Raw genomic sequence first — 14,576 nt, 5'->3', positions numbered from 1 at the left:
AGGGACAGACTGATATTCTGCAAAAGGTACAGGGATTGGACTGCTGAGGACTGGGGTAAAGTAATTTCTCTGAATCCCCTTTCTGATTGTTTGGGGCATCCGGAAAAAAGCTTGTCCGGAGAAGACAAGGTGAGCGCTACCATCAGTCCTGTGTCATGCCAACAGTAAAGCATCCTGAGAACATTCATGTGTGGGGTTGCTTCTCAGCCAAGGGAGTGGGCTCACTCACAATTTTGCCTAAGAACACAGCCATGAATAAAGAGTGGTACCAACACATCCTCCGAGAGCAACTTCTCCCAACCATCCAGGAACAGTTTGGTGACGAGCAATGTCTTTTCCAGCATGATGGAGCACCTTGCCATAAGGCAAAAGTGATAACTAAGTGTCTCGGGAACAAAACATTGATATTTTGGGTTCATGGCCAGGAAACTCCCCAGACCTAAATCCCATTGCAAACTTGTGGTCAGTCCTCAAGAGGCGGGTGGACAAACAAAAACCCACAAATTCTGACAACTCCAAGCATTGATTATGCAAGAATGGGCTGCCATCAGTCAGGATGTGGCCCAGAAGTTAATTGACAGCATGCAAGGGTCAACACTGCAAATATTGATTCTTTGCGTCAACTTCATGTAATTGTCAATAAAAGCCTTTGACACTTATGAAATGCTTGTAATTATACTTCAGTATTCCATAATAACATCTGACAAAAATATCTAAAGACACTGAAGCAGTAAACTGTAGAAATTAATATTTGTATCATTCTCAAAACTTTTGGCCACGACTGTGTTATTTGGGATACTTGGAGAAAATCGTATCTCTCTGAAATTAAAATGGATGGCCTTCCCTTCAGTAAAATATATTTTTATCTGACCTTCCCTGAACGTTTGAAAAAGAAAGAAAAAAACTCCCCAATACCCAAAATAATAATTAAAATATTAAGTGGATAGCAAAAAACATGCTTACCGTTTACCCTCACTCTTAGGACAGACGAGAGCCTTTTTTGTAAGAATTACAGTGCAAAGTAGCCAGAAGGTTGTGGCTTCTCAAACCACCACAGACAAGGGTGTGTGAAAAGATATCCATTATAATAAAAGCACTGCATGAATCTATCCTCCTATTCACTTAGTCTACGAAGAAATGCCTTTTATAAATGCATTTCTATGCAATTCTATGTCATTTTTATGAAAATGACTGGAGACTAGCAGAATATTTTTTTATACCACAACAGAGCATGACACCGAATGAACGCATGCTGCAGCACCGAAGCCATTTAGATTTCAATTCTGGCTTTTGTTCAAAAAGAGGATAGTCAGCTTAGGTCTAAGGCACTGCATCGTGCTTGAAGCATCACTACAGACTCGTTTCGATCCCAGGCTGTGTCACAGCCGTCCTTGACCGGGAGACCCATGAGACGGCGCACAATTGGCCCAGTGTCGTTCGGGTTAGGGGAGGGTTTGGCCAGCTGGGATTTCCTTGTCCTATCGCACTCTAGCGACTCCTTGTGGTGGACCGGGCACCTGCAAGTGGACTCTGGTCGCCAGTTGGACGGTGTTTCTTCTGACACATTGGTGCGACTGGCTTCCGGATTAAGCAAGCAGTGTGTCAAAAAGCATTGCAGCTTGTTTTGGAGGACACATGGCTCTAGACCTTCACCTCTCCCGAGTACGTGGGCGAGTTGCAGTGATGGGACAAGACTGTAACTACAAATTGGATATCATGAAATTGGGGAGAAAAAAGGGGTAAAAGTAACACACAAAAAAGAGGATAGTCTAAGTTTGGAACAGTGCTAAAGGGATCAACTGTTAAAATGTATCGCAACAGAACCAGATACAACTGAAGTACCTGATCATCATTGAATTCGAGAAAAGCCACACATTGTTTAACACCGCAGCCACATAACAGGTAGGCCTATATGAACAGTCTATATGAGAAACTATCATTTCCTAATTTATTATATTTTATTCCATGATATTGTTGTTACACTAAACCCTCCCCCTGGCTGAAATTGAAAAAGCATGACCCGCCCCCATTTTCCTCCAGGTAACTAATGTGTACATTTCGATCTCTCCATTAGCACCTTTTTTAATTTTTTGACTAGTATTCAACACAATTCTCCTCAGTGAAACCTCTTGATGCTCTACATGCATCAGCACACTTATAATAAAATGGCATCATGTCATTAGCACTCTTTTTCAATTGGACTGAACCAGTTACATTACAGCGTATCATATTACCTCGTGTGTGCATAAATCAAGCCGCGTCCAATTGGTTGGGCACTGATGTGTAATATTATGCATATTCTTAATAATGAGAGTACATGATTGAATTCATTCACATGAACACCCAGACCCCCTTTTTCACACGCTCACACACCACACACACAAACACAGAGCGTTAACTGTGTTCATCATTACCCAAGCATCAGCTATTTGAACTGTCAAAGTACTCCGAATTTTAGTTAGCATACTCCTGTTCGTGTCTAATTTTGAAAACACTCACAGTGCTTGTAGTATATCAGCCGATGATTTGTTGTTGTGTTTTCCACAGCAGAAAATAGATCTCTGGCATTAGTTGGGGTTAATGGTTGCCTGCGAAGCCTGCGAAGCCCGGGGCCATTTTGACTCATTGCGCCACTATGGAATGAAGTACCCTTTAATGGAACTATTACATTCTTCCCTCAGCTGTAGAGAAACAGAAACTAATCAGGCTATTTTGGAACGTCTTTACTTGATGCAAATATAGTACTCAGGAGTCGTTTCCAGCGCCTAGCTACAGTACCTTCAGAAAGTATTCACACCCCTTTTTCAACATTTTGTTGTGTTACAGCATGAATTTTCAAATGGATAAAATTTAGATTTATGGTCACTGGCCTACACACAATACCCCATAATGTCAAAGTGGAATTATGTTTTTTGAAATGTTTACCAATTCATAAAAAATGTAAAGCTTTTAATCTTTAAGGACTGGGGAGTTTTTCAAGATAAAAATGAAACATAATGGAGCTAAGCAAGGCAAAATCCTAGAGGAAAACCTGGTTGTCTGCTTTCTACCAGACACTGGGAGATTAATTAACCTTTCAGCAGTACAATAACCTAAAACACAAGGCCAAATCTACACCTGGAGTTGCTTACCAAGAAGACCATAAATGTTCCTGAGTGGCCACGTTACTGTTTTGACTTAAATCTACTTGAAAATCTATGGCAAGACGTGAAAGTTGATGAAGAGTTCTTGAAGAGCTTGAATAATTCTTAAAATTATGGGCAAATGTTGCACCATCCAGGTATGGAAAGCTCTTAGAGACTTGCCCAGAGAGACTCACAGCTGTAATCGCTGCCAAAGGTGTTTGACAGGGGTGTGAATACTTAATTAAATAAAATATTTCTGTTTTTAATTTTCAATACATTTTGCACATTTCAAAAAACGTGTTTCCATTTTGCCATTATTGGGTATTGTGTGTACATGGATAAGAAAAATAATACATTTGATACATTTTGAATTCAGGCTATAACACAGCAAAATGTAGAGTAAGTACAGGGTTATCAATACTTTCTGAAGGCACTGTAAGTGCCAGCTTGAGCAGTGTATTGACACAATCTTTAAAGGGATAGTTCACTTTGAAAACAACATTTGCGTACTGTACCTTGGAATTGTCCCAAAGTCGAGCCGTGTCTATATTCCAACATTCCACGCCATAGTTGAGTATCAGCAATCAAGATTACCAAAAGCACCGTAGTATCCCAGCTCAATAATCGGTTGCTGTCCAGTTTATCCTAAATCCCTGATTCTCAAGACCATCCATTTGGCAACCAACACTGCAGATGGCTAACTGATTCTATGCATGCAGTAGAATAAAGCACAGCATGACGCTGATACACTTCTGAGGTATGTAAAGTAGTAGTTCATTTGGGCATTTTATGGAAATAAATGAATCTGTATGATTTATATAGCTATCGGTTTTAAGCATCTCAAAGAAGGGTTAGATGTGAGTCAAAGGTGAAAACCCCTGCTTGCGTTGTTTGTGTTTCACTTCTTTTGTTTTTGTTTGTTTTGGCGTTATTTTATCACCTGTCGAAATAACACTTCACACTCCAGAATCGCTCCTCGCGCAACCCATCCCCAATTAGTGAAACACAGAACAGACTACAGGTTGTGTATCGCTTTAGCTCAGTTACATAATGCACAGCCTTGTCTATTTTTACCATTATGGTAGAGAGCGTCAAGCGGGGTCCTTCTACGTACCAAAACACAGCTGCTTCTGAGAGCGAGGCTTCAAAACCCACCAGGCTGACAATCTGTCACTCACTTTGACACATCTCTCTCTCTCCATCATCATCTCCCAGCCTCCCCCTTACAATCTGCTCCCTGCACATTCTTTCTCACACTCTATTTCTGTCACTTTTTGTCCCCAGCTTTCTGCCACATTCTTTTTCATTTTATTTTCTCTAGTTCTCTTGCTCGTCTCTTTTCTGTCCTGTTCCGCTCTCTCTCTTTTCCGTTGCCTGGCAGTTTCTTACTGAAGTTATATTTTCTCTACCTACTGTATCTCTCTCTCTTTGTTGCTCTCTTCCTCTCGAGCATGAATACTTCCAGCTGTCCCCCCTCTCTCTCCCTTTCTGTCACCATTTCTCCTCTCCTTCCCTCCTGTCAAATCTCAACCATATGTGTGTTTACCTTCTTAGAAGACTTGAGAGTTCTTAATGTGTGTGTGTTCCTGTATGTCACAGATTACACGTATAGTAGGCCTCTGTTCAGCAGAGACCATGCTGAACCCACACTTTGGCTAAAGATATAGTGTGACAACCGAGAAAAACAAACATGGAAAAACACTGTTATTAACATTATATAAACCATTGAGAGGAGGTTATTGTTGCTTTGAGTAGCTTCAATTATCCTGCGGCACCATATATCTTTATATACCACACCTATATTTTACTAACATTTTTAATGCAACTCTACCACTACACAGGTGCAGACAACTCCAATGAATGGTCACATGTTACATTAAAGCAGCGCTCTCAAACCTTTTTGTTTCACCTCTTTATCAGAGGTGTCATACAATATTGGCTCATAAAATGATTCATTTGACCATTTTTAAAGGTATTTTCTTTCAACACTGTATTGAGGCAATGCTTTATCGTCAACTGTTTGCCTGCATGCTATGCCTCCTGTGCGACATCTAACAGCACACCAGTCCCCCCATGCCATGATTCAGTGGGTATTAATTTCACTGTGACCATGCCACCATATGTCACGCATACGGCCCGATTGAGTCATCCACTCCAGCCCCAAACGTGTTGTGACAGGTTGTGCGTGGGGTTGGAGATCTGTGTATCCCCACTGTGTCGCTTGACTCATAGCTCCTCAGCCATGTGGAACCCTTCAATAGTCATAGGGTCCTGGTCAGGGGTCCCAGATGAGTCACAGGACTGGGAGCTGGGAGCCACAGGGAGGCTGGGGGAAGCCACACAGAGACATGGGCATCCTGGCCTGTATTATTCATAAAACCCCCATGCTGCCACACTGCCTCGGCTCACTCTGACACACTGGCCTAGGACAGATAGGATAAACGAAGCATCGCCATAGAAATACAATGGATATAGCACTTGAATGGATAGAACTCGCGATTTCAAAGCAGCACGTCAAACTTACTCTGTGAATTTAACATTATCGCCAGGAGGATGTGATCGTACAGTATATTGCATCTCTCTATAGGGGAATGGCACTCAGTATTCTACTCACTGATGTAGAGCAAATGGCCCGATTGATAGTGATATAGAGCTTTGCAGTGCTCTAAAAGCCTTTACTTCCTGATAGCACTGAGAGAGAGACAGGGAGCAGACACTTCTCCTGTAACTTTGTGACCTACATATAACTTTCCATCAACACCAGGCAAAGAGACACTCGTGTCGGCAGCTCCTTCAAGACCAAAGAACCAATCCTTGTTTGATGCTAATTCTGCCCCATCTTCTCTCTGTTTGTATTAAGAGGCTGTCGAAGACAAACGGTAATGGTGACAAGTACCCTTTAGAGTTACTAGCAAAGTGCCAGGAGCTTCAAGGCTGATGTCTGTGCTCCTCTATTGACACATTGAGATTTTCCCCGTTGTGCTTTTGTTACTTGTATAGATTCATGACGAGTTTGTGCTTGAAGCTGCAGTGGAGTTTTGCTACTCATTTCTTCAGCCTACAGTGTGTGTGTGTGCACTGCATACCTGTTCTCCACATTCAGAATATACCTGAGGACATACTGTGTGTGCACTGCATACCTGTTCTCCACATTCAGAATATACCTGAGGACATACTGTGTGTGCACTGCATACTTGTTCTCCACATTCAGAATATACCTGAGGACATACTGTGTGTGGACTGCATACTTGTTCTCCACATATATACCTAATGATATACACACACACTTGACCAAAAAGCTTCTTTTTAAAAAATAAATGTATCCAAGGTCATTCTGTGCTGTGTTCTGCATGTACTGTAGATTCATGTGAGTTATTATTCACATCTCCCTTTCCCTTATAAATGAATGAATATCTTTCAAATGGTAATGGTATGCTGCCTGCATTTACCCTCACACACTCCAGTTTTCGACCCAACAATGTTTTTCTTATTCAGACACAATAATGTTTTGGCAACCTATTTGAACAAAACCCATTTAAAGAAATTATGAAGTGTAAGACACTGCTGTCATTGAAATTGTTGTACGAGATGTTTGATTCCGCTAAACGCCTAATTGTAAATTCCCTCAGTGAAATTCCCTTCTAATCAAGTGCCCTCACTCTGTTAAAGCTGAAGCATGTGGCAACTCTTTGTAATTTCATCGAAAGAGAGAAACCCTCGACAAGTCTCTCTTGGGCCCAATGATTTAGACCCCCCCCACCCCCCTCCTCATCATCTTCAACATCCCATCACCACAGTTACGTCTAAAGCTGGCACTATCATTGCCCATTACTGCCTAACCTGAGCTCTCATTACGGGATGCAATTAGCCTATTTGAGACACCTGCATTTCTCCTCCCAGTGCGGGCCAATTCCCCTCCCCAGACTTATCAATTTCACAGAGACTATCATTAAGGTTGGAGAAGGGCCTGACACCACAGATGGCAGCAGCCTTTGTAAATGAGCTCTGATTGTGAGAGAGGTGGCTAGTATCACTCCTCCTGTCGAATCTCAGATGCCATTAGGCAAATATAGTGGCAGGGTCACACCATCCAAGGGCGTTTTCATAGTGTTGAGATAACCTTGAGATTTTCAGGTGCTTAGTTGCGGCAGTTCAGATGTTTTCCCAAACAAAAATTTGAATCAGTCAGACTCTCGTTCAATTAAAGAGTGATTTATTCTATGAGCTAGTTAGTCGAGTTGGTTATTTTTGGCAAGTTCATCGCAGGTGCACTCACCCTGATCCATGCATTTCAAAGCACAGCCAGTGTGAAAGACATCAGACTCCTGCCAGTGCACCCATCAATATTTAAAGCCCAAACTCATTTTGGACTTGATTTCTCACTGACTGGGGAGCTCTTGCCCTCTGCCACTCTTTGCAGTTGGAGACGAAAGATGAGGTCTTGGCAAGAAATAGTTTATTGATTCATTTTATTTATTTTATTTTATTTTACCTTTATTTAACCAGGTAGGCAAGTTGAGAACAAGTTCTCATTTACAATTGCGACCTGGCCAAGATAAAGCAAAGCAGTTCGACAGATAAAACGACACAGAGTTACACATGGAGTAAAAACAAACATACAGTCAATAATGCAGTATAAACAAGTCTATATACAATGTGAGCAAATGAGGTGAGAAGGGAGGTAAAGGCAAAAAGGCCATGATGGCAAAGTAAATACAATATAGCAAGTAAAATACTGGAATGGTAGTTTTGCAATGGACGAATGTGCAAAGTAGAAATAAAAAGATAATGGGGTGCAAAGGAGCAAAATAAATAAATTAATTAAAATTAAATACAGTTGGGAAAGAGGTAGTTGTTTTGGCTAAATTATAGGTGGGCTATGTACAGGTGCAGTAATCTGTGAGCTGCTCTGACAGTTGGTGCTTAAAGCTAGTGAGGGAGATAAGTGTTTCCAGTTTCAGAGATTTTTGTAGTTCGTTCCAGTCATTGGCAGCAGAGAACTGGAAGGAGAGGCGGCCAAAGAAAGAATTGGTTTTGGGGGTGACTAGAGAGATATACCTGCTGGAGCGTGTGCTACAGGTGGGAGATGCTATGGTGACCAGCGAGCTGAGATAAGGGGGGACTTTACCTAGCAGGGTCTTGTAGATGACATGGAGCCAGTGGGTTTGGCGACGAGTATGAAGCGAGGGCCAGCCAACGAGAGCGTACAGGTCGCAATGGTGGGTAGTATATGGGGCTTTGGTGATAAAACGGATTGCACTGTGATAGACTGCATCCAATTTGTTGAGTAGGGTATTGGAGGCTATTTTGTAAATGACATCGCCAAAGTCGAGGATTGGTAGGATGGTCAGTTTTACAAGGGTATGTTTGGCAGCATGAGTGAAGGATGCTTTGTTGCGAAATAGGAAGCCAATTCTAGATTTAACTTTGGATTGGAGATGTTTGATATGGGTCTGGAAGGAGAGTTTACAGTCTAACCAGACACCTAAGTATTTGTAGTTGTCCACGTATTCTAAGTCAGAGCCGTCCAGAGTAGTGATGTTGGACAGGCGGGTAGGTGCAGGTAGCGATCGGTTGAAGAGCATGCATTTAGTTTTACTTGTATTTAAGAGCAATTGGAGGCCACGGAAGGAGAGTTGTATGGCATTGAAGCTTGCCTGGAGGGTTGTTAACACAGTGTCCAAAGAAGGGCCGGAAGTATACAGAATGGTGTCGTCTGCGTAGAGGTGGATCAGGGACTCACCAGCAGCAAGAGCGACCTCATTGATGTATACAGAGAAGAGAGTCGGTCCAAGAATTGAACCCTGTGGCACCCCCATAGAGACTGCCAGAGGTCCGGACAGCAGACCCTCCGATTTGACACACTGAACTCTATCAGAGAAGTAGTTGGTGAACCAGGCGAGGCAATCATTTGAGAAACCAAGGCTGTCGAGTCTGCCGATGAGGATATGGTGATTGACAGAGTCGAAAGCCTTGGCCAGATCAATGAATACGGCTGCACAGTAATGTTTCTTATCGATGGCGGTTAAGATATCGTTTAGGACCTTGAGCGTGGCTGAGGTGCACCCATGACCAGCTCTGAAACCAGATTGCATAGCAGAGAAGGTATGGTGAGATTCGAAATGGTCGGTAATCTGTTTGTTGACTTGGCTTTCGAAGACCTTAGAAAGGCACGGTAGGATAGATATAGGTCTGTAGCAGTTTGGGTCAAGAGTGTCCCCCCCTTTGAAGAGGGGGATGACCGCAGCTGCTTTCCAATCTTTGGGAATCTCAGACGACACGAAAGAGAGGTTGAACAGGCTAGTAATAGGGGTGGCAACAATTTCGGCAGATAATTTTAGAAAGAAAGGGTCCAGATTGTCTAGCCCGGCTGATTTGTAGGGGTCCAGATTTTGCAGCTCTTTCAGAACATCAGCTGAATGGATTTGGGAGAAGGAGAAATGGGGAAGGCTTGGGCGAGTTGCTGTTGGGGGTGCAGTGCTGTTGTCCGGGGTAGGAGTAGCCAGGTGGAAAGCATGGCCAGCCGTAGAAAAATGCTTATTGAAATTCTCAATTATGGTGGATTTATCAGTGGTGACAGTGTTTCCTATCTTCAGTGCAGTGGGCAGCTGGGAGGAGGTGTTCTTATTCTCCATGGACTTTACAGTGTCCCAGAACTTTTTTGAGTTAGTGTTGCAGGAAGCAAATTTCTGCTTGAAAAAGCTAGCCTTGGCTTTTCTAACTGCCTGTGTATAATGATTTCTAGCTTCCCTGAACAGCTGCATATCACGGGGGCTGTTCGATGCTAGTGCAGAACGCCATAGGATGTTTTTGTGTTGGTTAAGGGCAGTCAGGTCTGGGGAGAACCAAGGGCTATATCTGTTCCTGGTTCTAAATTTCTTGAATGGGGCATGTTTATTTAAGATGGTTAGGAAGGCATTTTTAAAAAAATATCCAGGCATCCTCTACTGACGGGATGAGATCAATATCCTTCCAGGATACCCCGGCCAGGTCGATTAGAAAGGCCTGCTCGCAGAAGTGTTTCAGGGAGCGTTTTACAGTGATGAGTGGAGGTCGTTTGACCGCTGACCCATTACGGATGCAGGCAATGAGGCAGTGATCGCTGTCATTAACAGAGGGAGGAAAGCCAAGGGGCTAGTTCCAACACCTCTGCAATGCTGCTTCCCACGTAGTAGAGCTTCTGTAAACACAACCGGTATTTTCCAGCTGCTGCCTGCTTGACCTCATAGAAATTATAGTCTCTTCTAGGTCTCTGGTTTCATTACACTAAAGCCCATTTTGTTCTCGCTCTCTTTTTCTGTGAAGGTGTCCGACGGCCTCCCGAGATGGAGAAGACCAACCACAGTGTCCACTACACCCTGCTGATCGCCTGTGTGCTGGTGGCCTTTGTCCTTGGAGCCTTCCTCTCAGGCTTTCTGGTCTCCTGCTACTGCAACCACACCGGCAACAAGACCAAGAGGCTGGCCAAGGACCCGGAGGCCCCCATCCCTCACGCCCTGTCCCTACGCAGCCTGGCCAAGCTCAATGGCCTGCTGGACAGCCAGAACAAGGAGGATAAAATGGAGGTGTCCTCGCCCAAGCTCTACAACTCCTTCTTCCAGAACGGGAAGGAGCATCATCAAGGAGCACCCAGACGGAACGGTGGTCACCACCCAGGGATGACCATGGGAGACCTGGTTCACCCCCATCACCTACACCACTCTTCTGAGCTCTCTGGTCTTCCCACCCCAGACTCCACCCCTGAACTGCCCATCAAGAACATGAAGGCTTTCAAGAACCAGTGGGAGAAGAACCAGAACTGCAACAATGCCAAGGAGCCCAAGTCCCACAACATGGGACAAGGTTCCAGGCCCAGCTCAGGCCTGCTCCACCAGCAGATCTACCCCTACTCTCACAGCTTCTCCAATGGGCAAGCTCTGGCCAATGGGCATGCCTTGGTCGGTGGACCCCAGCACCTGGAGGAGCGCAAGATCCACAATACTGAGCGCATGTTGGTCCAGCAGCCTTACCCCTGCTACCCGCAGAAGGTGATGGAGGTCACATCACTGGACGAGCTGCTCAAACACATCCACGAGGCCAACTCCAGCAAGAACACCCAGGTCATGACTTCATCCGGCCTGTCAGCCAGCGGCGGGTGCCATGGCAGTCAACTAGCTTTTGCCAACCGCATCCAGCCGCACATCCCAGAGACCGAGTCAGCGCCTTACTACAGCTCATCCACCCTGCCCCGAGACAGCCTGACCCGCCGCATGGACGTACCTCCAGACATGCCCCATCACCACCAGTCCACCCTGGAGCGGAGGCACTCTTCCCAGAGACACTCACTGATTACCGCTGCCACTAAGATTGCCAACGGAGGGGGTGGTGGAGGGATGGTTCACCGACAGCAAAGCTTCAGCCAGCGTAACGGCCACCAGCACCAACCACCCCCTATGCTGGCTCGAATGAACTCCACCGGCAGCGCCTGCGAGATCCACTACCCGCTCATCCCCAATGGGTACCTGACACGCCAGCAGAGCTACAATGGAGAGCAACAGGAGGATACCGGAGGATACCTCCACCGAGGGGCCATAGTCCGCCGGACCACCTCCCTCAAACCCGACGTCCCTCCCAAACCCCTCTTCATCCCTGCCTCCTCTCCCGTCAACCAACAGGGAAACTTCAACTACTGAGGAGAAAGAGGAGAGGAGGAGAACAGGACAAGAGTGACTGTGCCTCGTCCTCTCCTCTCAATGGGTGAAAAGTGGAAGATGTGCCCTTGATTTTATGGCAGCCATTCTCGCTGTCGACAAACCTCAAACAAACTTGTGATTTCCCCCTTTTTGTCCAATTGAATATCTTTGTACCATATTGGTATTGCTCAACTACTTGCTTATAGAACGTGAGGGACTATGGTTGGTGAAACGTGACCCCCTTACATTATGCTGCCAATGTCCTCAGTGTGGATTTACCATGCAACTTAGTTATGGAAGGGTTTGCCATCAAACATCGGACATCTTAAGATTGAATCTAGAGCTTCTTGCGATGCCTATGAAACTTGCTTTTGCTTACCTTTTCTTATGTAGTGTTGACAAACAGTCCTGATCCCCCTAACGTGTTTCTATATATGCATGTGTGTGTATATATATGTGTGTTTATATCTACACCGTATATGTATACATATACATATGCAGTATATGTATCCCGTGAAATGACATCAACAAAACTCCTTTAAAGGTAGCTCTGTCTTTTTGCCTTACTTTGAAACTGAACCCATTATGTTGAAATTCATTACTGGTTGGTATTTGGCATCTCAAATAGAAGTTCTCGAAATGAGGCAAGGCCCCGCCTGCTCCTGTTTCAGCATGGTTAGTATGTGGACTAGGAGAATAAGTCATAATTTACCATATTAACAAGTTCATGGTGAATGTACTACTCGCATTCAAAAAAATAGCCAATATGGTGGATACTGACAAGCAAAGGAAACTACTCAAAGCAACTATGCTAGGCGGTTCTCTTTTTTGGAAAATGGAGACCCTACTACCCTACTGCCAAGTCCTGAGAAACAGATGAAAGGCATTAATACAGCTGGTCTATGAAGTAGGGTCTACTACAATTCCTAAATAATGTTTTTATCACATTGGTGCTTAGTTGATCCTCATAAATTCTAATATAATTATCATGTATCACACCCAAAGAGGACCAGACACTCAACCCCCAAAGAATCAGGATCATGATCAGACCATCCACCCCCAAAAAACACAACATGGTATAGACAGCAGTTATTATAATTATTAACTTTGGCTATTAGTTGTAAATAAAGGAATAATACTAGCCAAATGTTAATTGTATGTGTAAATGTGTGCCTTATTTAATATAGTATGTGGTAGGGGTAAATGCAAGGCGCCAAGATGCTATATAATAGGTGTTAGATTTTTTTTTTGTTATGGTCGTTCGGAATGTGTCATATATATTGTAGATTTGTATTTCTAACTAGGGTTTTTGATATCCCTGAACTGTGAGCCTGCCAGCCCTGGCATAGCGACTACCACAGCTTGAGGCTGCATCTTTTTTGTTTGCCTCCTTTTCATGTGTTTTCACTGGGTTGTCTTTTTCCCTGATTGCTAACTTTACCTTTTGATTGTTTGTAGCATAGCAGGCTACTCAATAGATTAAAAGGGGGGACATCAGTCCCTCAGATGTTAAGATTATTCAGGCTCTCTGATACTCCCTACATATCACTTGGTCTCAACCTCAACACCACAGGTAGCGAAAAAGATCACAAGGTTGGGATTTAGTGTTTTCTTGTCTGATCAGAAGATGTTATAATTGTTTTAGGTAGAAATTGAATGGACTCCCTGATCTGATGAGTGTAGACCGGAAGCGTCTGCCGGGCGTTCTCCTCAGGGAGAGAGAGGGAAAGCAGTCAGATTGGCCTCAGAAATACCACTCCCTCTGGAACTCTCTGCTGTTGCACTTTCTGGGCTACTTCATCGGTTACTGGATTCATGGTCAATTATTTGAGAGAGAAAATAAAACTATTACTGTATCTGAAAATACTATTTATGCCCTAGATTCATGAAGCTGGTCTGACCCCAAGTTTACCATTCACACTTGAATTCACCTTGGGCTGACTGATAGATACATGAGCATAAACTACAACATTAGTTATAGATGGCTACATTCTTGCGTTTTAGACAAACTAGTTGTGTGGATGCAACACACGCATAAGTAGAATCCTCACAGAACATATGGATCCCTCCCATTACACATGAAACCAGTATTTTATTTTGAATGTGACCATATCTCATAACAGGAAAAGGGCAGCTACAGTACTTATTGGTGAGTTGAAATGAAGTTTATTTGAGTTTGCATTGAGATTGTATGGGAAAGGGAATGGTCTATTTGACTTTTAATAGCTATCAGTATTGCACAGAGTGTAAATACATAAATACATTATCTTGGGGGGGGGGGGGGGGGGGGGGGGGACTCGTTGATTCAGAATGTCTTCATTCTCTTGGCAGAAGCTCTTGGGCTTTTATGAATTTGGTCTCACAGAATACCATTGTATGTCTCTTATAATAGAAATAAAAGAAAATACATTGCAAGTGTGTCACTGACTCTGATGTGTGTCACGTTATTCTCACATAGAAGTTACCTGTGTTTTATTGCAAAAGTATTTCACATCTTTATAAACCATTGTCAAGAGTAGGGTTGAATAGTGGGAACAGGGTTACCGAGACTTCCCGCCCAAACCCACTCCCTTTTCCCCAGGATAAATAACTGCGAAAAACCCTTCAATTGTAATAAATTATTTCTATCAACAACAGGACATGAAATTGAACTGTTAAATTGTATCTGGCTAAATCTGGCTTCTCACCGGCCTTCTCTCTGCTATCTGCGTGATCAATCATCAACGCTCAGGGTTGGTACAGAGCGCATCTCAGTAGGCTATGGAGCGCAGTCCAATCT

At 43.8% G+C, this 14,576-nt stretch overlaps 1 protein-coding gene across 3 annotated transcripts in view; it reads left to right on the top strand.

The window, feature by feature from the left end:
- The window catches only part of LOC109908466 (semaphorin-6D-like), a 164,034-nt gene extending 149,817 nt beyond the window's left edge, over window positions 1-14,217 (top strand). For all 3 annotated transcript variants that reach the window (XM_031789410.1, XM_031789408.1, XM_020507117.2), the window contains one exon: window positions 10,431-14,217. In XM_031789410.1, the coding sequence (XP_031645270.1) occupies window positions 10,431-11,797 (1,367 nt within the window). In that variant the 3' untranslated portion in view covers window positions 11,798-14,217. The remainder of the gene's footprint in view (window positions 1-10,430) is intronic.
- Window positions 14,218-14,576: the final 359 nt, after the last annotated feature.

Source organism: Oncorhynchus kisutch, linkage group LG2, assembly GCF_002021735.2.
Source record: "Oncorhynchus kisutch isolate 150728-3 linkage group LG2, Okis_V2, whole genome shotgun sequence".
NCBI classification, from domain to species: Eukaryota; Metazoa; Chordata; class Actinopteri; order Salmoniformes; family Salmonidae; genus Oncorhynchus; species Oncorhynchus kisutch.
This window is presented reverse-complemented; position numbering and strand designations above follow the sequence as displayed.